The 22601-nt window shown below is 36.9% G+C and overlaps 1 protein-coding gene and 4 non-coding genes across 6 annotated transcripts; 2 read left to right on the forward strand and 3 right to left on the reverse strand.

Annotated features, from left to right (window-relative positions):
* The first annotated feature begins 296 nt into the window (after positions 1-296).
* LOC105837155 (synaptic vesicular amine transporter) lies at positions 297-22204 on the forward strand. Of its 2 annotated transcripts, XM_012681694.3 has the most exons (13): positions 299-541; positions 4765-4922; positions 10437-10579; positions 12445-12663; positions 12876-13029; positions 13209-13351; positions 13935-14117; positions 14424-14525; positions 14620-14794; positions 14994-15045; positions 15321-15504; positions 16061-16194; positions 16284-22204. In XM_012681694.3, the coding sequence occupies exons 3-13, from the start codon at positions 10465-10467 to the stop codon at positions 16350-16352; spliced, it is 1530 nt and encodes a 509-aa protein (XP_012537148.1). In that variant the 5' UTR covers positions 299-541; positions 4765-4922; positions 10437-10464; the 3' UTR covers positions 16353-22204. The 2 variants fall into 2 exon arrangements, with proteins under 2 accessions (XP_012537155.1, XP_012537148.1); XM_012681701.3 differs by lacking the exon at positions 4765-4922 and having other exon boundaries at positions 297-541; positions 16284-16352.
* On the reverse strand, positions 11980-12051 carry Trnaa-cgc. The gene has a single exon. It is a non-coding gene; the product is annotated as a tRNA-Ala (tRNA).
* Trnag-gcc lies at positions 13524-13594 on the forward strand. The gene has a single exon. It is a non-coding gene; the product is annotated as a tRNA-Gly (tRNA).
* Positions 13790-13860, reverse strand: Trnag-gcc. The gene has a single exon. It is a non-coding gene; the product is annotated as a tRNA-Gly (tRNA).
* On the reverse strand, positions 15846-15916 carry Trnag-gcc. Its single transcript has one exon. It is a non-coding gene; the product is annotated as a tRNA-Gly (tRNA).
* Positions 22205-22601: the final 397 nt, after the last annotated feature.

A 22601-nucleotide genomic window follows, 5' to 3' on the forward strand; every position in this document is an offset into this window, starting at 1 on the left:
AAGAAGAGAAACGGAGAAATGAAAGGAACACGCAAATAAATTTAGTTATTTTTAAAAAAGGGGAAAAAGGAAAAGAATAAAAAAATTATTACGCGCGAGTGTACGCGCGTACGTGCCAACGCTTTGTGTGCGCATGTGTGTGCAATGAAGAGAGAGAGAGAGAGAGAGAGAGAGAGAGAGAGGGAGGGAGGGAGAGAGGGTGATAGGACGCGAAATGCGAAGGGGTGGAAAGCGGGGAACCCAGTGACCATGCGCTCTGCCGGCGGCTGGGGGCTTCTGGATCTTTTCGAGGATCAAGAAGAGGACGTCGAAGAAGCACGGGAGACGCAGACGGTGGTGGGCAGAGAGAGCGACGGCTCCAGGCCGGCACGAGCGAGGTGAGATGCGCCCTTATCGCCCTTATCGCTCTCAATCGTCCGTGCAGTATCTATTGGGGTGCCCCGACACTCCTCGTCAGCCGAGTCGCAATCTCGACGGCTAGCAACGATAGCGGCGATACAGGACCGGGGAACGCTCGCTCCGGCCGAACCGACCGATCTCAGTGAGTATCCCCTTTTTAAAGTGCAACTTAAAACACACACACATATATATATATATATATATATACATATATCTAGGACGTGCGGTGAACGACGCATTAATAAATGTACTCTCGTGTAGATCCACGTTGATAAAGTTAGAAATATCACCATTATAACGCGCGACGAGATAACATTATTTCGCTCGTCTATTTATTTCCCTCCCGTGAGCGCAAAACGCCTGAACGCGACGGCACGCTTAAACTTAATCGTAAGAAATACGATGGCATTTTACGGTCCGTGCCGCGATTTATTGGGTGAAGTATCCTTACGGTCGATTCGTATAGCCGTCGGCGCTTTATCACTTAACGTACATAGCGCGCTAGCAAGCGCGAAAGAGTTACCGTGTCCTCGCTTTAAGCAGACTTCGTGGCTATAGGAAGGATAAAGATTTTTTTTTTCCAGAAAATAAAATTTTGCGACACTAAAAACTTTGAAATTTTGTTTCATCAAGGACGAGCCTATGCTCGTATTATCCCGTTTATTGCATAATACGATCTAATTATTTGAAACGGTAGAAGGCGGAGGTTTAATTAGCTGCGTAAACGAGTTATCACGCTGTTAAATGTTTCATTAATAATTTATATTGCCATATTACAGTTTAAGTAATTCAATAAATACTGCACGTAATCGAATTGCATTAATACAAACTATTAATTATAATTCATGAATTATCAAGTGTCTGCGCGTTGTCATAATTCTTTCGATTTTCATCAAATTTTTATCGTTGTCGTTTAAAATAGATAAAACATTGTAGCATTTTCCCGCACAATGTCCACATAATTTATAAAAATTAAATAATATCTAAAGTGTTATTAAATGAATACATTACGTTCCGTTTAATTAATACAAGCACTAATTGTTTAATCGACATTTAAAATTTTTGTAAGAAATATAAAAAGAAAGATAAAGAAACTAGAATTAATTGTACCCTACCTGTGTACGCACGTCGATGAGACAGATGTCAGTATCACACCGTCGGGTTATCTATGACCACTACATCAACGTGTTAAGTGTGTCCGCAGTATTATTCGCCTGCCAGATACGTTTACGGAATCTTTAGACTCGTTGACGCGTCACCGAGGTGACCGGGAGATGGCTTCTGGTGCCCCTTAGTCGCATAACACCGGATTTCCCGATCGTGATCCGCGGCTATAGAACAAACGCCCTCATTTCCACGTGTCATCCGCAGTCTCTGGCGCCAATCTTTCTCGGTGAGCCCGCGTCAAAGTACGAGTCGGATCGAGAGGGCTGGCGCAAAAGATGAATTGCAGAAGACACGAGCCCTCGCGCGATTTCAGAGAACCCAGGTCGTTCTCACCGCGACTCCTCTTTCCGTCGGCTTTAGAATATCTTTTCGATGCGTCTCGTCTTGAAGCGCGAAATTGAATGTTAAGGTTTATGTGACTCGGAAAAAAAAATCCTGAATTACCAAGTTGTATTGTGAATTCCGCGATTATCTACGCGACTATTTTAGAAAGATAAAAAAAGATTCAGTCTGAATAATTGGAACACAGTAAACGCGAAATGAGAAGACGATACTGTCGTCCCCCTTCGTCTCTCCTTGTTGCGCCCGGCTTCTGACACAGGAGCAAGCTAGTGAGAGGGTTGGGACTTCAACCTCGTAAGGTTAATAGAGTGATCGGTAACAAGGTTATAAAGCAATCTGCATAACCCTGTCCAGTACTTTACCCAACCTACGGGTTTCACGTTACTGCGAGCGGTGTCGTAATTACCGTCTCTAATGCGATTACCGGATCGACAAGACCGGCAACCGAGGGACTCTGTGAGATCTTTTTCTGGTTTTTAATTGCCTCGTTTTTTTCTTCATAATTACATCTTTCTTTCTCGTAAATCTCAATAGAATCTTTAGTAAGAGGCAATGACTATAAGCTATGGAGCAAGGTTAATGTATACGTCTTTCTAACTTGTCGATCACACGTCAAGGATAAATTCTCAAAGTTAAAAAAAAAATTATTCACTTCTTTGTTTAGTTTTCTTCGATTTGATTCATATATTTTCTTCACTTTAATTTCATAGCAATTAAACAAAACAAAAAAGAGTAAAAAAAATTAAAAATACACGGAGAGAATTTTCTTTTAAAATTTGCCCTCAAAATCTGATAATTGTGGGATTATGTGTGACTTCGAAAAATTTTACTATACTTTTTAGTAAAATTTACTATATCTTTAGTAAATTTTATTGAAAGTATAGTAAATTTTACTATATTTTTAGTAAATTGTACTAAACATAGTAAAATTCCTCGAGGTCACACATTATTCCACAATTACTAGATTTTAAGGGCAAATTTTAAGAGAAAATTCTCTCCGTGTACAGATATATTTTTAATTTTTTGTCAGTATAATATTAAAATTTAAAAAGATTAGACATATATATAAATGTCTACAAGTGTTTCTGAAAAGATTAAGTTTGTAAATTCCCCCGAGAGAATTAAAGATGAGAATTGGTAACAGATTCTCTGTTATTTATATTGTTTTTTTATATATATGTAAAATGTATAGCAGACTGTATCATGTTTTATTCGCGATTCGCGTCTAACTGGTAGAGACGCGTCAAGAAAGAACCGATAGGATAGCAGTAAATTCATTTACGCACGATCGAAGACGTAATTTTATTTCCGGGGCCCCGTCTCTGACCTCGTCTCGTCTAAAGTCTCGTTTCACGGCTATCCGAGTTTGATTTACATCCGATCCCTTCCTCGTAGTCGCATTTCGATACGTAACGCGGAAGAAATGTAATGCATTGCCTGGACTCGAATCGTCTTTAATTTTGCGAGCAACCAGGCGCGTGCTAAATTGAAATTTATCTATGAGACGATACGAAGTCTTCACAATGCCCGTCGCAAACGAACGCGCCTCTTTCGCACCGGCATTAGATCCATTTAATTTTCGAGAATTATAATTTCTGATTAAATCTACATGTACTTTTCTCTTAATGTTGCATCTTAACGCAAATATTATTTCATAAGAAGCGATGCGTCATAATGCTGCAGGATAATATTGCGATTTGAAGACACATTTCCTGTAAAAAAAAAAGCTTGGCTTCGACATTTGATTTTGCTATGCAGTGCAACTTCATTAAACTGTTGAAATACGTTGAACGGTCTGTCCCAATCGGTTATATTGACTTGGATTGTTTCTTTACAAAAGAAAGCTTCCTTGAGAAATTCTAGCTAATGGAAACAAAATGTGGGAAGCGTGCCTAGTATATAAAAGCGTTTTTCACTCAAAGAGTCAACACTTTTAAGATATAATACATAGTAAATGGGATTACTTTACTATTAAGCTGATTAAATTCAACTTTTTCCTTCCATTTTATCATTCTACATTTTGCAAGCCGTGTCCAAAATAAATTCACATTTTATGATAGAATTTATTTATATTTGTTCCAATTAATATAAGTATATTGCACCAGAACTTACTTATATATTAAGATTTGCTTAATATCATTAAGGTATGTCAATAAGACGATGCTAGCAACAATATATATAAAATTCAAGGGTCTAATCATATTTTTATTTCTAAATTGCTAATCTAAATCTATACAAATTTTCATTAGATAATTGTCTTATCATTTATTATTATTTTGTATATTTTGATAAAATACTATAAAATACTGTACAATATGTGTAATTACATCTCAAAAAAATAAAGCTATAATCGCGGATTAAAATGCAAGATTAAGATGCAAATATTACATTTAATCCTTACATCAAAATGCAATGAATACGCAATCAATATACATAAATAATACAGAGTGTCGCAAAAATCTTTTATGATTGCTGACTTTTTAAATAATTTTCAATACTTCTTTAAATTAAAAATTTAGATATCATCTTTTATCATAAAACTGTTTAATTTTTTCTTCTTACAATAACATTTATTTCGATCCTAGATTTAAAAAGTTGCATTGATGTAAAATTCTAAAATAATTTTAAGATTAAAATATTATTATGTGGTATTTGTGGAATTCAATTTTATAATCGCCGAAATCCTCAAAATTGATATATTTATTGCTAAACTAACAGCAGCTCCTCATTTCTCTTATAATTTACCCGATAGGAGCGTAAATTTTTAGAGCATCCTATATAAAGCATCAGTCTCTACTTAATAAACCTCTCATCTTATAAAGACCTCTTCGCATCTCATGCGTCTTTAATTGACAGGTGGTGCCATTGTTACAATCCGGCGGACAGTCCGTCGCGAGAGAGAGAGAGAGCTGCCGAGATGTGCGTGGAGTATTGTTGTTAAAACATGCGTAACGTGCGACGTACTCTGCCTAATGTGTCGGAAAAAAAATTCAGTTCACCGCGATAGTGACGATGTAAGTAGATCATAATCTGAGATATTGTTATTAACCGAGCGACGTTCATTTAATTGAGACGCACGAGTGACGGAAAAAGTATATACATACATCCCGTACGTCGTTCGCAAAACCACGTTCCACGGGGTTCCACCGATTCGCGTTAATGTACTCGAGTTAACTTTGTGTACGAAGTTCGAGATATTCGGGGTATCGGGAACCACGTAGTGCGACGATCGGACCGACGCGACGGCGACGACGGAACTTCGTAATATACAGTGATTTTATAGCGGAGATAACGCGATTTCGCGACGAGACGTAACTCGCTTATCATGCAATATCGCGCGACAAAGGGAGAAGCCAGGACACCCATCGTCTTCGACATAATTGCTCCGGATTACGATGAAGCGTCAATGAGGCGCAGTAAAGAGAGTATGTCAACAAGATTATCGTCAGCATCGCGCGCTGCAAATGTGCGTGCAGAAAAATCCCGCTGACGCGAGTAAATTGAAAATTAAGCGTTAAAAATAAAGTTTTATGTCACCGATAAATTCGATTGTTATTAATTAAGAAGTCGGAGCAACTTATCACGCAGTTATAGATATTGGACAATTTTTTTTTTCCTAGAGTGAGATGTCGATTAAATGCGAGAAGACTGCACCTCGCACGCCATGGGCAACACTAAAGATACTCAAATGTTCAGCCAGTAGTTCGGTCGTTGACCTACTTGTTGAGACCCAAAGCAACAGTTTGCCCTTTAAGCTATCTGCATCCTTCTCTGTTCACATCTACACTCTCTTCTTTCAAAGCCTCTTGTCGACCGATCCTCATGAATTTTCTTATTCATAATTAATCGGCTATTGTCTACTCTTATAAAAATTTCATATTGAGAATCAAAATTACACTATTATTTTGTCCGAAAATTTGCGAAGTATGTTAGGTACTTAAAAAATTGTTTATAAAATAATATTTTTCATAGAGACGTAGGTATACAAATATAAAAAGTCTCTCTCTATTATATATTTAAAAGTTATATTAGTTATATATTGAACAATAAGAATAGCAAATAAAAGAATTAAGAGAATATCGCAAACGATTCATATTAACTCAAAGAAGATCGATTCCACGTTTATCAAAGAATCTATGAATAATACAGACCGGTACACCCGGTACAGCGAGACGTAGCAACCAGAACTAATTGGTTCTTAAAGTAGGAACTAACCCTACGTGAAGGGCAACTTTGTCTGCGAACAGCGAAGAGAAACTTAAAGGACTTCTCTTCCATTGCTCATTGTTGCCTGTAACTCTGCCATTGTATCTACAGGGATCAACCTAGCACACGTCAGTAATTTAGAGCAGATATAATGATAATTATATCTTATAATGATTATAATGATAATTAAGAAAATGGTAAAATATACAAAACTTCTATACGAAAACGTAAACTAAATAAAATGTAAAAATTTCCAAAACTATACATAATGAAAATGATAAAATACCGATTGATTTCAATTGTTATTGCATCAAGTCATTTTTATATTTTCAAATGAATATCGCCTTCAGTAATTTATTTTTAATCGACAACCATATATAACTTTCCGTTGGATCATTAATTAAAAAAATTGTAGAATATTATTTAAGTAAAAATGGACATATTGATTAATTAATATCGCACACAAATAGCAGATACTCGTAATTTCAATTAGCGTCGAGGCGCAAATGGAAGCGAACGATTTTTACCAGCGCTTCGCGCATCAGAATTCCGCGGCGGTCTCTCCGTCGGTTTCGACCATTTCGCGCGAAAATGAGTTCTATTTCGGAACGTGTTTCTGCGAAGCGACGGGATTTTCTATTTCCTTTATTATACGTGAAAAATTCCGGCGCGCGCTTGCGATTCGCACGCGGAAACGGCCCGGCTACCGCGGAGTGGTCACGTTTTACAATAAATCCCGCGCGGTGACGGCCGACACGACTTTTCTATTAGCTCAAACGACGAAAACTTTGGTCAGTTGATCCTCGTGTATGCGGAATACGATAGCGTAATCTCCCCGTATCTCGCGTATATACGGAACACTCACACGAGCGCGCGCGCGCGCGCGCGAATCGACGTAACGAGCGTCGATGAGTCGGCAGATCCCCGCAACCACTTCATCAAGCGCCGCTGCCGAGAGGTCCTGTCAATCGCAAAACGATCGCCCCCGCGTCATACCCTTTCAACGACTCGTAACCGCCTGTCAACCGCCTCTCCAAAATCTCGGCACCTACACCGTCGGCCCCGCGTAAGCGCTTCGCCCGAGATTCTCATTTCCGCGCTTGCGATTATACGCGATTACGTCCAACTTATTAGATAACATCGCGAGTATGGTGTGCCATTATATAGAAGAGAAGGAGATAGAACATATACACGCGTGGTCTTGCGATTTTCTTCCGCGAACAAAATTAAGAAAGGATTTCCTTTCTAATCGCCGGTGAATATTCGAGCGGGGAGAAAGTGACAATTGCAACTGCATATGTAGTTGGGGTGCAGAAAGTGATTAAAAAGGCTTTTCGTATAATCATCGCACTTTAGAAGAACAAGCACATCCATCGCGCGGGAAACAAGACGGGCGACAAATCGGCGGGGGGCGGTCACGAAGGGGAGGGGAAAAAAAAAGGAGGATCTCTGTAAGGAATGGGAGGCACACGACGTTAGATCGATCGAGGGCTTTCCGATGGGAATAGCTAGGCAGCAGGTTATGGAGACGCGGAACCTTCAACATCCCATCGCACGAAAGCCCAGTACAAACAGAAGCGCGTCTCGCGGTCATTCTTTGTCGTAATTACCAATAAGATAAGAGAACGAGGAGGAGAGGGTGAGAGTGGAGGATAGCGAAGAAAGGGGGTCGGTAGGGAGGGAGGGAAGGAAAGAATCAGAAGGGAGTCTGTCATGGCGGAAGGTAGCGGAGCTTATAAGTGGCACGAGTGGAAGCGGTCTTTCCCGAGAATAATGCGCGCGGACCCCGGGGAGTTGGCTTTCAGGAAAATGCTGATTGCTTCACCGGCTCTCTCTCTCTCTCTCTCTCATGCTCCTTTTCCCTTCGTACCAATTCTCCATCCGCCTATTCCTCTCCTCCTTCCCTCCCTTTACCTCCAACTCCCCCCTCTTCGTCTTCTCCCCGCGCTATCAATCTTCAACTTCGTCAGTGGCGGAGATGTATAACCCGCCCTTTGGGTATGCGTGCGTGCGTGCAACGTGCGTGCGTGCGTATGGGTCCACGTGGTCCTTAAGCGTACCCTTATCTCGCGATACCAAACGTCTCGGAGCTCTCCCCGTGCGGGTTTCTTGAGAAATCGGACGCGCGGGGAGACGCTCATCGGTCTTATTTATTCGATAATTTTTTTCTACTTTGTGCAAGGAAAAGAGAGATATCGAGAGAGAATTCTCCCGTTTGAGTCATATTTAAGTTAAATCAGAGGCGAGAGATGGTGTCCGTGATAGAAATGTAATGCGGAATTGCGTTTCAATTCCGTTTCGCGCAGCGAAATTCTTGCGCGACGGTTCTTAATAAAAATAGGGTAAAGTACCGTGAACGCAGCGAGACAGCGCTGAAAGTCGCAATAGCCTTTGATGCCTGCCTTTTCAGAGGGCGAGCGTGAAAATTAGGTGGACTAAAAGCGTGGGGTAACCGAGTTATTACAAATAAAAGAGAAACGGGCATCGCACGCGCGGAACGTGGCACAGGGGCAGGACGGTGGAGGCACTATTAAAAGCCTGTAATTAATGCGGTTAATTGTATTGCGCTAAACGAACGTCGAGTCGATAGCGAGTTCCAACGAGACGAAACGGAAAGCGGCCGCTTTCTAGAAAACTTTGACAATTAAGACTGCTGTACTCGATACAGTCGCGTGAATGTCACACGTTATCAAAAGAAAAAGTTGACGCTAAAAGAAATCGCGAATGACAGAAACGAAGATTTTTTTTAACAACTTATATATCTCTGTAATATTTTAATAATATTTTATTCGTTAAAAAGCAAATAAATTATTATTCATATTATTTTTAATATTATTATTCTCTCTCTCTATCTCTCTCTCTCTCTCTCTCTTCTTCGCGTAAAGCGCCTTTTATATAATCTACCTACTTTTCATAACGCCATTGACTTTAGCGCTCAATTGAGCCTTCCTAAACGAAGAGTAATCTTCTAGAAATAATACGTAAGGATTATTTTTTACGTTAAACTTTCATTTATTTTTTAGATTAATGTCGCATATGAGTCATAATTTGATACAAATCTGGCACAAGTATTACTCGGTGAAATTGAATTTGTCTGTATTATCTTTCCTTTTTATCTACAGAAAATGTTCTCTTACTTTCTTATCTCATTAAAAAAATGTTCGTACAATAAAATAATAAGGCATAATCTTTTTACTTTTTTCACTAATAAAAATTAATAACAAGTAAATTAATTTTATTCTCAACAAATTAACAATTATCTAAATTGCTAATAATGACTTTTGTTAGTATGCATTTTAAATATATTCACATGTTAAAGAAAGTATACAATCAAATTTTATATTGCAAATCACAATGGCAATTTACTTAACGCAAATAAAATTATTGAATAAAAATTACATATAGTAATAAATAATAATAAATAATATAGTAAAAAATAATAAACAGACATTGGTCGTATGCAAAAAGATAAGATTTAATTTATGTCAAAACTAAATATGTAAGCAGAATACAATTCGCGCAAATCGAAAAGAAATTGCGAAGAAGTAAATTGCAAATTTTGACCACTTTCGACAATTGACAGTTTTAAAGCGAAGTCGATTTTATCTTCTGTTAAGGCAGATGTGCCTTTTCCGGCATTCAGACTATTTCCGTCCCATTCAAGATTTCTTTCAATAGAAACGACTTGAAACGATTTTGTTCCTGAATATTGCTTATAATTTGGACAATGGCATTAAAAAAAAGAATATTTTGCGGTATCAATAATCACGGATTTATTTTATCTAAGATTATTTAATATTAGCTTGTAAAATATAAATCTGTTGTGTTTGTTAACTTATCATCTTATTAATATTCTATTTTCCAAAAAAACGTTTACAAATCTAATTATTTAAGAATTATTAGCAATAAATAAATAATCATTATTTAAACCGTTTATTGTCTACTTTGGAAAAAATATCATTCTTTGGTGTTCGCGTTAATTAAAGCCCACAAAGAGTGTCCAATAGAATACACGTCTTTTTTCCGAAGCTGCACGAGAAATCGACAAGTATAGTCGATTTAACGAGAAGTTGCTGGAAAAGTCTTCAAAGGTGAATGCGGTAAAGTGTCAACGCAATACGGGACTCAATTGTTTGCCTTCGTGAAAAGACCGTTACCTTGGGACTGCATTGACTTCTCGTAATTTTTATTTACCCTCTTTAGCCCCTAGCGAGATAAGATTAGGACGCGACGAAAAATTCACCCGAAAAACTCACGCAACAAAATTATATAATCACGCGTCGATTTCAAATCGCTCACTGTCCGTTTTGCCAATGTTGTAGAACATCACAGGAAGGATAAAATTTGAGAATGGGAGGTGGAGACTGGAGTGGTTGGTTGCAACGATGCCGGCAATCCCGGAGGCTCGTTCTCGTCATCGTCGCCATCGCACTGCTGCTGGATAACATGTTGTTGACGACCGTAGGTAAGTGACTTTGTCTCAGCCTTATTGTAATCATTTATTATATTGTATGACATTAATTAAATTTCGACCTCTCATATTAGCACGATTCTGACATTTCATTGATCACTGTTCAATTATTTATGTCAACCTCTGACATATCGTATAGCTAGATATTTGTGCGATATTTATATTAGTTAATTACTCTTCTGACAATTGTATTGACGAACTTTCATTAATTTTAATTATTATTATTAATATTATTGAAATTTTGATTTGTTCTTGTTCTTTCTGGCAGTTTCCTTTTTCGAGTTTTAAAGTTGCCTCTTTAAGCCATAACTTTAAATTCTAGTAGGTCAAGCATTCAGAATCATTAACTTCATTACTTGTTACTCAACCATGCTCTTTCGTAGTTCGTTACAAGGATTTCGTTGACTAACTTTTAAAAAAGTTATAATATTGTACTCCACTCTCTGATTACACAAAAAAACCTGCTGGATTATCGCAATTAATATCGTAAATAAATTGTTAAATATGTATGTACGTAAGTATACAATCAATTTATAAAATGAAAAATAAATAAAAGTGTAGAAAAATGTTTATTACTTGCAAATATTTAATATTTAATCTCTTCAGAGACAAACACACATGCACGCACGCACGTTTCATCTGTTTTTAAATTTTAGTATTACTGACAAAAAGAAAAAAACGACAATACTCATCACAGTATTTTGAATCTCCTCTGTCATTCTTTCTTATTCTGTTTAATTGATATGGATTTAAATTGAATGAAAATTGATTTAAACAAAAATTTAAATCACTTTCTTCTTGGTTTAAAAATTTCCTGAAAAAATAAATCTTTTATTATTGCCTGATTATTACTTAGCTTTTCTAATTTTTATTACCCTTTCCTTATTCGAATTCTGACGGCTACCGTTATTCGAGGTCCGCAAACTTATGTTTAATTCAGAAAACGTTCGTTTATCGCACTGGACCGGAATGTCGAAAGAACGTATGGACTTTTGTGTATCGTGCCGCCAATCCGGATAAGTGGTCATGCATTTATGCAGTGTGATTGTCCCGTAACAAATACACGACCTACGAACGTCACGTTTGTCGAACAAATCGCGAAATCCACTTTCAATCGTTATAAAAAATTGTTTTTAATTAATCATGTATCTATGTGCACATATATTGTTATTACATTAATGAATAAAAGCGAGTTTTTATTATACTTTTATTGATATTCTTATTTTGATTTGATCCTTATTAAAAAATTCTTATTTTGATAAATTTAATTTTGAAAATCTTTGCTGATCAGTTTATAAATAAATTCTCGATACTTTTAAAATGATTAAAATTTAAGTTAATAAACTTAGAAAAACTATTCGAGACAAAAACATAATAAAAAAAAAAAAGAGGTGTGGAGGTGCTGGGATTTGAACCCAGGACTTTCAGCATGCGAAGCAGACACTCTACCACTGAGTTACACCCCCGATTGATAAGAGGATCCTTCATTTCGCTCTAGACTATAACTCGAGACTACTCGAACTTAACTATTTTTACCAATGTAATATTGTGCAAAAAAAATCTTTTATTCACTGTTTAATAAATTTCTAAATATGATTTGTCGTAAAGATGATTTATATAATCCTAGTAGAGTATATGTTACATGCGCGCGCGCGCGCGCGCGTGCGTGCGTGCGTGCGTGCGTGCGTGCGTGCGTGCGTGCGTGCGTGCGTGTGTGTGTGTGTGTGTGTGTGTGTGTGTGTGTGTGTGTGTGTGTGTGTGTGATTTTATTAGCTTATCAATTTTCTGAAAGTTCCGTATTTTTTATTTGCATAAATTATATTTCGAAACCATTGCCCTATATAAATACTTAATTGCAGTTCCAATAATACCGGAATTTCTCTACGATATCAAACATCCTAACGCAACATTAAGCGAGCATCTAGAAGGAAACACTCATCAAACTACGGTCGTCACCACTACGTCGCCAACAACCGGAACAACAACAACAACGTCAAAATGCACTTGTGCTCCAAACATATCGGTCGCATCTCCATTGGAATTTTTACATGTTACAACTCCTTCTATGAATTTATCGGGTAAAGCGCACCTCGTCGCATCAATTTTTACATTGCAAATAGATAAATAATAAAATAATATTTTGATAATGCCGTTGACTTGATACGTAAAAAATAATTTAAGAAAAGAAGGGAATATTTTTAGAGACAAAGAAGAGAAGGGCAAAAATCTTTTTGTCCAATTTTCGAGCTCGACAGAACAAACGCTTCGCTAATGTATGTTTTTATTTTAGAAATTACCGCAGGCAATCTCACGTCGGACATGAAAGAAAAGGAACAGAGACATCGGGAATTGTTGGAAGAGACCGTAGCAGTAGGAATGATGTTCGCTTCAAAAGCTTTTGTTCAATTGTTGGCTAACCCTATAGTTGGACCGTTGACCCACAAGTAAGATTTGCTCCTGCCTAAAATTCGTGCGGCCGCCTTTTGTTCGAAATATATTAGGTTGACACGAGAGAGAATGTCAAACTAAAAGATTTGCGATTAAAAAAAAAGTAATCTCTGTCTCTCTCTATCAAATATTATTAACATTCAGGTTCAACTTTAAATCTATTGTTCGCTTTCAGGATCGGATACAGCATACCAATGTTTACCGGATTCATTATCATGTTCCTATCCACGCTAATTTTTGCTTTTGGACGAAGCTACGGTATACTTTTCCTCGCGCGAGCTCTTCAGGGTATCGGCTCATCATGCTCTAGCGTTTCCGGTAAGAGCTCATCTACATTAACCTGTACTAACTCGATGTTTGCAAATTTTTATTAAGGCAAATTAAATAATAAAAAGAGAAAATAAAATTAATAGTTTATAAAACAAATAAAATAAGTGATAGAGAAAGTTTCTCCATGCACGTCAAGGCTATTTCAGATAGTTTTGCACAAGCATCGGTGGTTCAGTGGTAGAATGCTCGCCTGCCACGCGGGCGGCCCGGGTTCGATTCCCGGCCGATGCAAGAAATCTTTTTTTTGCTCTTGTTTTCGCAAAATTAAAGTAAAATAGCACAGAGATCTTTACGATTTTTAAATTATTTTTATGATTTTTTTTTTTAATTAAACATTCAAATTTCGTTACATTACAAACTAAAAATGATAAAAAAAATCTGTTATAAACCAAAGTTGGGACTAATAAAATAAAATTCAAAAAAGATTGCATCGGCCGGGAATCGAACCCGGGCCGCCCGCGTGGCAGGCGAGCATTCTACCACTGAACCACCGATGCTGTTGCGGGAGGTTCACACTCTCTCTCTCATGACCTAGCACATGGTCGTAATACTTTACACAATTTTCTGATAGGTATGGGTATGTTAGCGGAGAGATATCAGGACGATAAAGAACGCGGTAACGCGATGGGTATCGCACTAGGTGGATTAGCTCTTGGCGTCCTTATCGGCCCTCCATTCGGCGGAGTAATGTACGAATTTGTAGGAAAATCCGCCCCGTTTTTAGTCCTTTCAGCGTTAGCCCTTGGCGATGGACGTGAGTACAAATATATTTGCAATAAGAAACATATTCATCACGCGTAATAAACAAATTATGCATAATTTAAATTTTTATCAAGGATAAACTTTCTTTCGATCAAATTCTCAAATTCAATTAATTTAAATAATTACAGTAAAAAAAATTTTTAATTTATTTACAGTTTAGAAATATTTTCTGACAACTGTGATACTTGTGTCTGCATAATATTCTTCATGTTACTCGTTTATATTGTACGTCGCTTAGAAAACAAAATTATAATTCAATATTTCATAACAATTAATAATCCTGGGGAAAACGCTCAAGTATTGCAGCTTTTGATGCTCCAACCATCGGTCGTGTACACGGAAGCGGAACCACCGTCGTTAAAGTCTCTCATCACCGATCCCTACATCGTTTTAGCAGCTGGTAGGAAAGATATATCCGGCCAATATTATAAAATATTATAAAATACGACGTTGCGCGCTTCGAGCAATGGATGTAAGAGTTATCAACGTTCCAGGCGCGATAACGTTCGCAAATATGGGCATCGCTATGCTGGAGCCGAGCCTACCTATCTGGATGATGGATACGATGGGCGCGAGCCGCTGGAAGCAGGGAGCCACGTTTTTACCTGCGAGCATCAGTTACTTGATCGGAACGAATCTTTTCGGGCCGCTCGGGCATAAAATGGGCAGGTCAGTCTCCAGCTGAGTGTCCTCCCGTAGATACGCGAAATTATCTTAATAACATGAACTCGACAGATCTCGAACTCATCGGACTAGGATCAGACTTTTAATCCGAGGGTCCCAGAGTTCGAGTCCCTGTTCGCGCGAAGATGCTTTATTTTTTTGTAAGGCAGGCCGACGTTTTTATCGCGATATGCGCTTGTTACAGATGGCTAGCCTCCCTGATAGGACTCGTCGTTATTGGTATCTGTTTGCTATGCGTAAGTATCCTTATGTTCCTATCGCCGAAAAAAACGAAATAGCTGTCCTCGGTTTAACGTCACATTTGTATCTACACTATCACGTTTGTCGACGGAATTTCATAACGAAATTTGATCGGAATTAAATAAAATCGTAATATGACGAGATACTTACAAGTATCGACCAAACTGAAAGTTCTTAGAGCCTCGGTAATAAGAAGCCGCGCCAATTGAACCGTGGTCTTCATTAAAGACCGCTAACAAATCCGTATTTATTTTTTAAATTTATTTTGCAGATTCCGCTAGCAAGAAGTATCGATCACTTGATCGTACCGAACGCGGGGCTGGGATTCGCGATCGGGATGGTGGACAGTTCGATGATGCCCGAGCTGGGATATCTAGTTGACATAAGGCACACTGCTGTTTACGGAAGCGTTTATGCTATCGGCGACGTGGCGTTCTGTCTTGGTTTTGCTATAGGTACATAACTAGGTTCTCTCGTATACTTTCACATTCTTCTACCTTTCTTTACTCGACAAACATACGCTCATTTGAAAACGATAAGTTAAACTTCAACGCAAAATTAATAAACACATCCCTCGCGAAATTATAAGCTCTAAGTAATATCTTTAGCCCTTTCTTCTTTTTTTTTTATTTAGTACAGTCAAATTAAAAATTTCAATATAGAAATAATTACATAAAATAAAATATGCACTAACGTACGCACAAAAATATATTTTGAATCAAATTTTAAACAAAATTCTCCCTGTAGCGTGAATTATAGATTGTTTAAAATGAGTCCTAAAGAATAAAAAAAAGATTGCATCGGCCGGGAATCGAACCCGGGCCGCCCGCGTGGCAGGCGAGCATTCTACCACTGAACCACCGATGCGTATGGAGAGTACTTTCCTTCTATTTGACTAACATGGTATCGTTTAGAAATGTTATGTTATATTAATAATATAAAATAACTTTAACATATGTAATAAGATATAAACGCGACAAATATTAAAAAAAAAATTCCTTATTTCCGTAGGTCCAGCGTTAAGCGGAACTTTGGTCAACACTATTGGTTTCGAATGGATGCTTTTCGGCATAGCTATGTTAAATTTCATTTACGCACCTCTCATGTATTTCCTAAGGGCGCCGCCGACCAAAGAAGAGAAAAAGGTAAAATTGTATAGTAGACTACATTTTTTTTCTATTAAATTTGCTTTAAAGAACTTCTCGTTAAATCTGAATCGTCTGTCCAATTGCAGTCGTTAATAATTGGCGAAAAATCATCTGTGCGTTATGTCACCTACCAGAATGAGGAAGAGGACCAGTGAAACATTAATTCTAAGCATTCTTTATACAATCAGTTATTTTACTTAGAACATATTCTCTTTCCCTTTCGTATCTAATATATCATTAAAAAATATAGGTTGTAAAATATTGTTACATTGATTTTTACGTGCATCTTAATTTCCGTAATAATTTTCATCAACTGAAAGACAATAATACATTTTTACTCCTTATTATTTCTATTTTTATCGATGTATTCGCGTTCTCTTGTTAAATGATAGAAAGCTACAAACATCGACAATAACCACAATTGTTGACATGCACTCGATAACATTTTGACAAATTAATGTGTAAATGTAAAATTATTAGTAAACGAGTAAAATTTTCCTAATGAACAGTTGACAGTTTTGAAAAGAAAGAGAACAATATTTCAAAGTAGGTTCGGAAAAGTCGCACAACACCACACTTGGTATCTGTAATAAAAATAATATATTCTGTAAAACGATCAAGCATTCTATGAACTTGAGAGATTTCGTATTCGTGAATATTTACGGATAGAAATAGCCGTAAAGAGAGCTGGACACGTTGTGAAATGTCTTTCTGTGTATTCTACATCGATATTATTGTTACACACATATCGTATGTAACAGGCGAGTAACGGTAGATTAAAGCCTAAAGTTAATGCAAAAGTCGCGGGGGAAAAAAAAACAAAAAAAGCTCGTTATACCGTAGCATGCGATAGCAAGAGATATATTAATATATATATTCGTTAGACGTGTTTCATGATATATATATGAGAAAAAAAAAGAACAGGCACACGATGCAAAAGTTATCCTTAAATGTGAAGGCTTGAATTCAGGATGCATATTATATACAATGTCCATCGTAAAGATAAATATATGAAAAAATTAAGACATTATTAATCAAAAGATACGTAATTAAGGATTGCGATTGACCGAGAATAGAATAATATGTGCAAAGGGGACGAGACAGGATACGACAGTCGATATCGCGTGATCGGTATATCGATGCTCCTGGTGTTTCCTTCGGGATAACAAATTGTGATAACAATGAAATTCACAGTGTTACATCGAGAAGAACCGCCCGATTTGGTTTCCCTGAATGGCTGCAGGGGAACCGACGACTGGGACACGGTCGGGTGTTTTAAAAGAGTTCTTCGTAATTGGCCGTGATTAAATCTTGCATTTTTTTGTCGCGAAAACGATGCGACAGTTTACGCGAAGCGTGCCATGGCGCATACGATTTACCGAAACTCGCTGATCTCATCGCCGTAGGTGATACGAGTGAGAATAAAATATAAGAGAGGAGAGATAGAGAAAGGGAGAACGTTCGAACTTGTCGCAAATCCCAGCGTTTCTCGGTAAATTCTTCGAGATTAGCTTTCGTTTCCCGCCGATTACAATATGCATGCATGAAAGAATGTATAGAGAATATTGCGGGATTTGTTGGAATAGAGAATAATATTTTAACTTATATATCAGGAAAATATAATGCAAGAGAATGTACGTGTGAGCGTGAAAGAAAGAGAGAGATAGAAAATGTATGTATGTATGTATGTGTGTGTGTGAAAAAGAAAAAGTGAATGGGTGAATGAGTGAGTGAGTGAGTGAGTGAGTGAGTGAGTGAATGAGTGAGTGAGTGAGTGAGTGAGTGAATGAGTGAGTGAAAGTGAGAGATAGAATGTGTGTGTGTGTGTGTGTGTGTGTGTGTGTGTGTGTGTGTGTGAAAGTAAAAAATAGAATAAGGTAAAGTAGAGACGAGGTATGAAGCGTTCGCGGGATTTGCGAATTACATGATAAACTTTATGAGGATTCGCCGCGGAAAACTCTGGCTGCAATGATTTATTTGTTCCGCGATGGTTAGACGGACGGTAATTCTCGTGATCTGCTGACTGGACCCCTGCGAAAATAGAACACGTTCGTAGAAGCAATATAGAAAGTAGAGTAGTAATGTTATCCGTACGTGAACAACGTATACCTATATACGAAATCTATACATGTGACTCTCTATGTACGTGGTGTAATCTCCGTGTAAGCTTAAAAAAAAAAGAAAAATTGTCGTGTATTTATTACGTAATCAGCGTCTCGTTGCTATTCGTGTACGACGTATATGAGAGAGAAAAGAGTATATACTTGTTGAGATCCTAAGCTACTAGATTCATATCTGCCGAGACAGTTCTCGACTCGATAGCCATAAAAAACATAAAAAAGTAAAAAAATAAAAAAGATGTAGTTTGTATTTAAAACATAGTATAATACATTTTGCTTGTTGCCTCTCTCTGGAGACGTTTTCCATCTCTAATTGTCAGCATATTGTTTAACGGGCTTTATAATGCTGCGAAAGCATAATAATATTATAGAAATATAGGGATATAATAGTTAACTGAAACTTAGAGTCTTCATTAACGCCGACGGCATTTCTTCATTGATGTCTGGTATCAAATCTTGTTCGTTGTAATTAAACAAACATAGATAAGCGGGGTCCGTGAGAGACGCACATCCGAGACGAACGATTACATGTGATTATTACAGTATTAGACCACAGCTTTCCACTGCGGATTCCGGAACATACAAGGTGCGTGAGATTTCGCGCGCCTACTCCCGGTACGAAACGCGAGTCAATTCGATTCGCGAATTCCTTGCCAACGCTCACCTCGTCGCCATATCTAAAGATGTCTATGAAAATCTATATTGGAAGCGAGAGGCAGCTAACAGAAAATGAGAAAAAAGCGGAGAAATGTAGAAATAATGTAAAAAATATATATATGGGAGACAAAAATATGACGATTTTTCGAGCCGTGCACATCTATGAATTCATATTAAATTTATTAATTGTTTTCTCTTCAGTTTTCAATTACTTGTACTCTGTAATTATTTTTATCTAGATTTTAAATATTTTGTCGTGTATTTTAATGCGATTGTTTATTATTTTATTCTTGTTTTAATAATAATAGTAATAACAATGAGCAATAGTATCTTCTATTATCGCGTTTCGATGTTATTATGATCTCGAGCTATTGTACTATATCGCATAACTATATTGCGCAATAGATTTGAACAATCTTTCCCTTAAATGTAAATATAGTAAAACTATAATTAACTTTAAACGTTGTCGCCGCTGAGATACCTTAAAGGATGTTGTAACGCCGATTTCCTGTAATTTCGGTGGACCCTTACTTTGAATTTATTCTCTTTCGCAATGCCTTTCTATGTCTGTACGCACGTATGTGTGTATGCGTGTGTATGTGTATGTGATGTGTTAATGTGTGTGAAAGAAAGAGTCGTATATTTGATTATCATATTTAAATAATTAAATTTACAGATATATGTACAAGAAAATTATTTATGTATGAGGCAAAAAAATTAACATCTAAAGCAGCATTGTTCAAAATACTGAAATTAATGACGGAATGTGAATGTCAGATTTTATCAGAAGGCCATTGAAGTCTACTCTGTGTTCCTTTATAAAATTTGGCCATATAAAGTCCATATGTTGATCATACGTTGTCAATCTCTTGCGTTGGAATTTAGTGGATAATTGTATATTTAATTATTATTTTATTTATCAAAATAATCATTGGCTTTAATATATTTACTTTAAATAAGAAATACATCTCTCAATACTGCTGGGCGACAATTTTATTTGAAACATAAACAAATTTTCAAGTATTTATAGAATACCTAATTTAAAGACAGAAACAATTAGAAACAATCGCGATTATCAATATAATCGTTCCAATGCACAGATCACTAATTCCAACGGAAGGGATCAAGTCGTAACAAAATTATTCCTTAAATAAAACTCACAAATCCGCCCGCTTCGGAGGGAAACAGCATCCTTGAATCCGCGAATTGTACGTTGAGGAAATAACGCGAGCTGCACGGGAGTCCGTTTCTTATCGGAGGAAGTAACCGACGATTATTGCGATTATTTGTGTAAGTCTCTCATGTAACTAGCCAGTCCGTATCTTGACTCGGCCGTCGCCGGGCCGAGGCTTTATTGTACGAATTGCAGATGCAATCAACGTGACTGTGTTAATCGAAGCGAATCGTAAGGAGAATCGCGTGCCACGCGTACTGCGCTTCCTTGGTCGCGCGACACGTGCTTCCCGGAAAATGCAAAATAACGTATATACGATACCAGTCGCATACAATTATTACCTGATAAACGTATCGCGACTGTGATGAGATTGGTCGCTACTTCGCCATCGCGAAAGACACGGCGGAATTCGTAGTGGCTGTCAATCCCCATGCCGAAAGATCTCGCAACGAATGGGCAGATTAAAGAATATTGATAGCACTTTATTTTGCATAATTATGATTTGTCAATATTTCAATTAAAAAATAAAATAATTGTCAATTGTTTATTTCTATTCCTCTTATAATTTACTTATTAATTTTAATTAATCACTTGCAACAAATTTCTCTTTATGCCACAACGTTATATACTTATGTTAGTTACAATTGTGTGAGCCTTGTTTTAGAATAGAAAGAATTTAAAGCGTTGTATATTTGCAAAGTATAAATATAAACGATATTAATAATAGAAAGTAATTACGATAAACTTAGAGTGTCATAAAGTCTAATTTTTAATTGATCCTAATTTCGGAAACGTGAAATTTTTGAAATTTCAATTTTTGAATTCGAATAGAATACATTTCTATCAATTTTCGTTAATCTGCTTATTGTTTTGCGAGAAATGCGTAAGAGAGTTCCACGGAGAGTTGGAGATGGCGAAAGGACAAAATTTCATAAAGATTATGAATTCAAATTTCATAAACGTGAGTTAAATCAAAAGTATCGTCGTACGTTATTCGTAATCGTCGTCGCCATCGTCGACAACGGTGCTTCCGCATTGGATATATTAAGAGATGAGAAAAGAATGAAGAGAGAAAGCGAATTAAAGTGAATTATTCGTTTGGCGGCTGCTATTGTGAACAGACAATAAGCAATGTGAAAAAAAAAAGTGCAAAACCTTCCCCCGCATTCGATACGAAGGCTCGATCGATCGTTGTCCCGTCAGGCAATGGCAAACGATGTTGGCGAATATCGATCGACAATAATGATACATTGTCAAATAATGAAATCATAATTGGTTCATCACCGGTTTGAATCTCGATCTCATCGACGACGAATTTCTCTCTCCGTTAGGAAGGTATTGGACGCCGCTTCTCTATGTATTGTCGTTAAACTATAGTTTCGGCAGCAGTAAAGTTTGTCGTAAAGTCACAGTCTGTAAGGTACCTATTTAACGTCGTGCCGTTATATCGTAGATATCTAATGCACATCCACAAGCTGGTGTATGGGTCCGATTTTCATGCCTGCGTAATAATCAAGACAAAAGAAAAAAAAAAGAGAAGAAGAGATCTAACTTGTCCTTCTTAGAGTGTACCCATTATTTTTTAATATCTTTATGTCGTGCGGTCAAAAGCGCCAGGAAAAATAGATATTAGCGATTGAGAATCTTCCTTGAACGAAGGGAGAGGATAGCTAGATAGATTAATGGAAGGAGGAGAGAGGACCGCACTTATTACTTGTATATTTTTACGCGTTTATGTAATTAACGCCGGCCCCGAGAATCGCCAGATTTCGCTGCGAGATTGTACTTGAATTAACGAGATACATCACGCTGTCGCAAAGATTGTGCAAACGACTTCTAATATAAACGCTGGGAAGATTACAGAATAAATACGGTTACGAGATACGTGTATATCATTGATGGATCGACACGAATTTATGATAAGTGGAAGTATCCACGATAGAGATAACAATGTAAACTATTTAATGTTCATTCCGACGTATATGTGTCTAACGTATTTATGTGTAATACAGGAGAAAATATGGCTGTATCGAATAAAAATAGATAAAAATAAATATAAAGATAATTTCAGACGCACCGACACCGATGCGCAACAGCGGAGTTAAAACTGCATTAATCTGTAACATAGATAAATATGTACAAGTTAATTAACTTTTTTTAAAAGAATATCCAAAGCAATCAACATTTTTAAAAAATTATTATTATACCTCTTTGCATTGAATTTTATATTTACACGCTAAACAGACAGATTTAATTCAAAAAATTAAATGCTTACAGAAATCTTCTTTTATATATAAATTTTTTTGAAATCTTCTAAATATAAAAATCAAGTTCTTTTGTAATAAATTAAAACTGCTATCCCATACAAGTAATTAACGTTACAAATATTTCTTAATATTTTAAATGTTGCGCAAAGCAATAGATGCGTAAATAAACAATTGCTAATCGATAAT

This window comes from Monomorium pharaonis, chromosome 7, assembly GCF_013373865.1.
Source record: "Monomorium pharaonis isolate MP-MQ-018 chromosome 7, ASM1337386v2, whole genome shotgun sequence".
In the NCBI taxonomy this organism is placed as follows: Eukaryota; Metazoa; Arthropoda; class Insecta; order Hymenoptera; family Formicidae; genus Monomorium; species Monomorium pharaonis.

Excerpts from the sequence above, each read along its gene's own strand:
- LOC105837155 (XM_012681701.3), top strand. The coding sequence starts at position 10,465 with ATGGGAGGTGGAGACTGGAGTGGTTGGTTGCAACGATGCCGGCAATCC. Across the intron at positions 14,526-14,619 it reads CTACATCGTTTTAGCAGCTG|GCGCGATAACGTTCGCAAAT; the intron begins GTAGGAAAGATA and ends TCAACGTTCCAG. Across the intron at positions 15,046-15,320 it reads TTGGTATCTGTTTGCTATGC|ATTCCGCTAGCAAGAAGTAT; the intron begins GTAAGTATCCTT and ends TTTATTTTGCAG.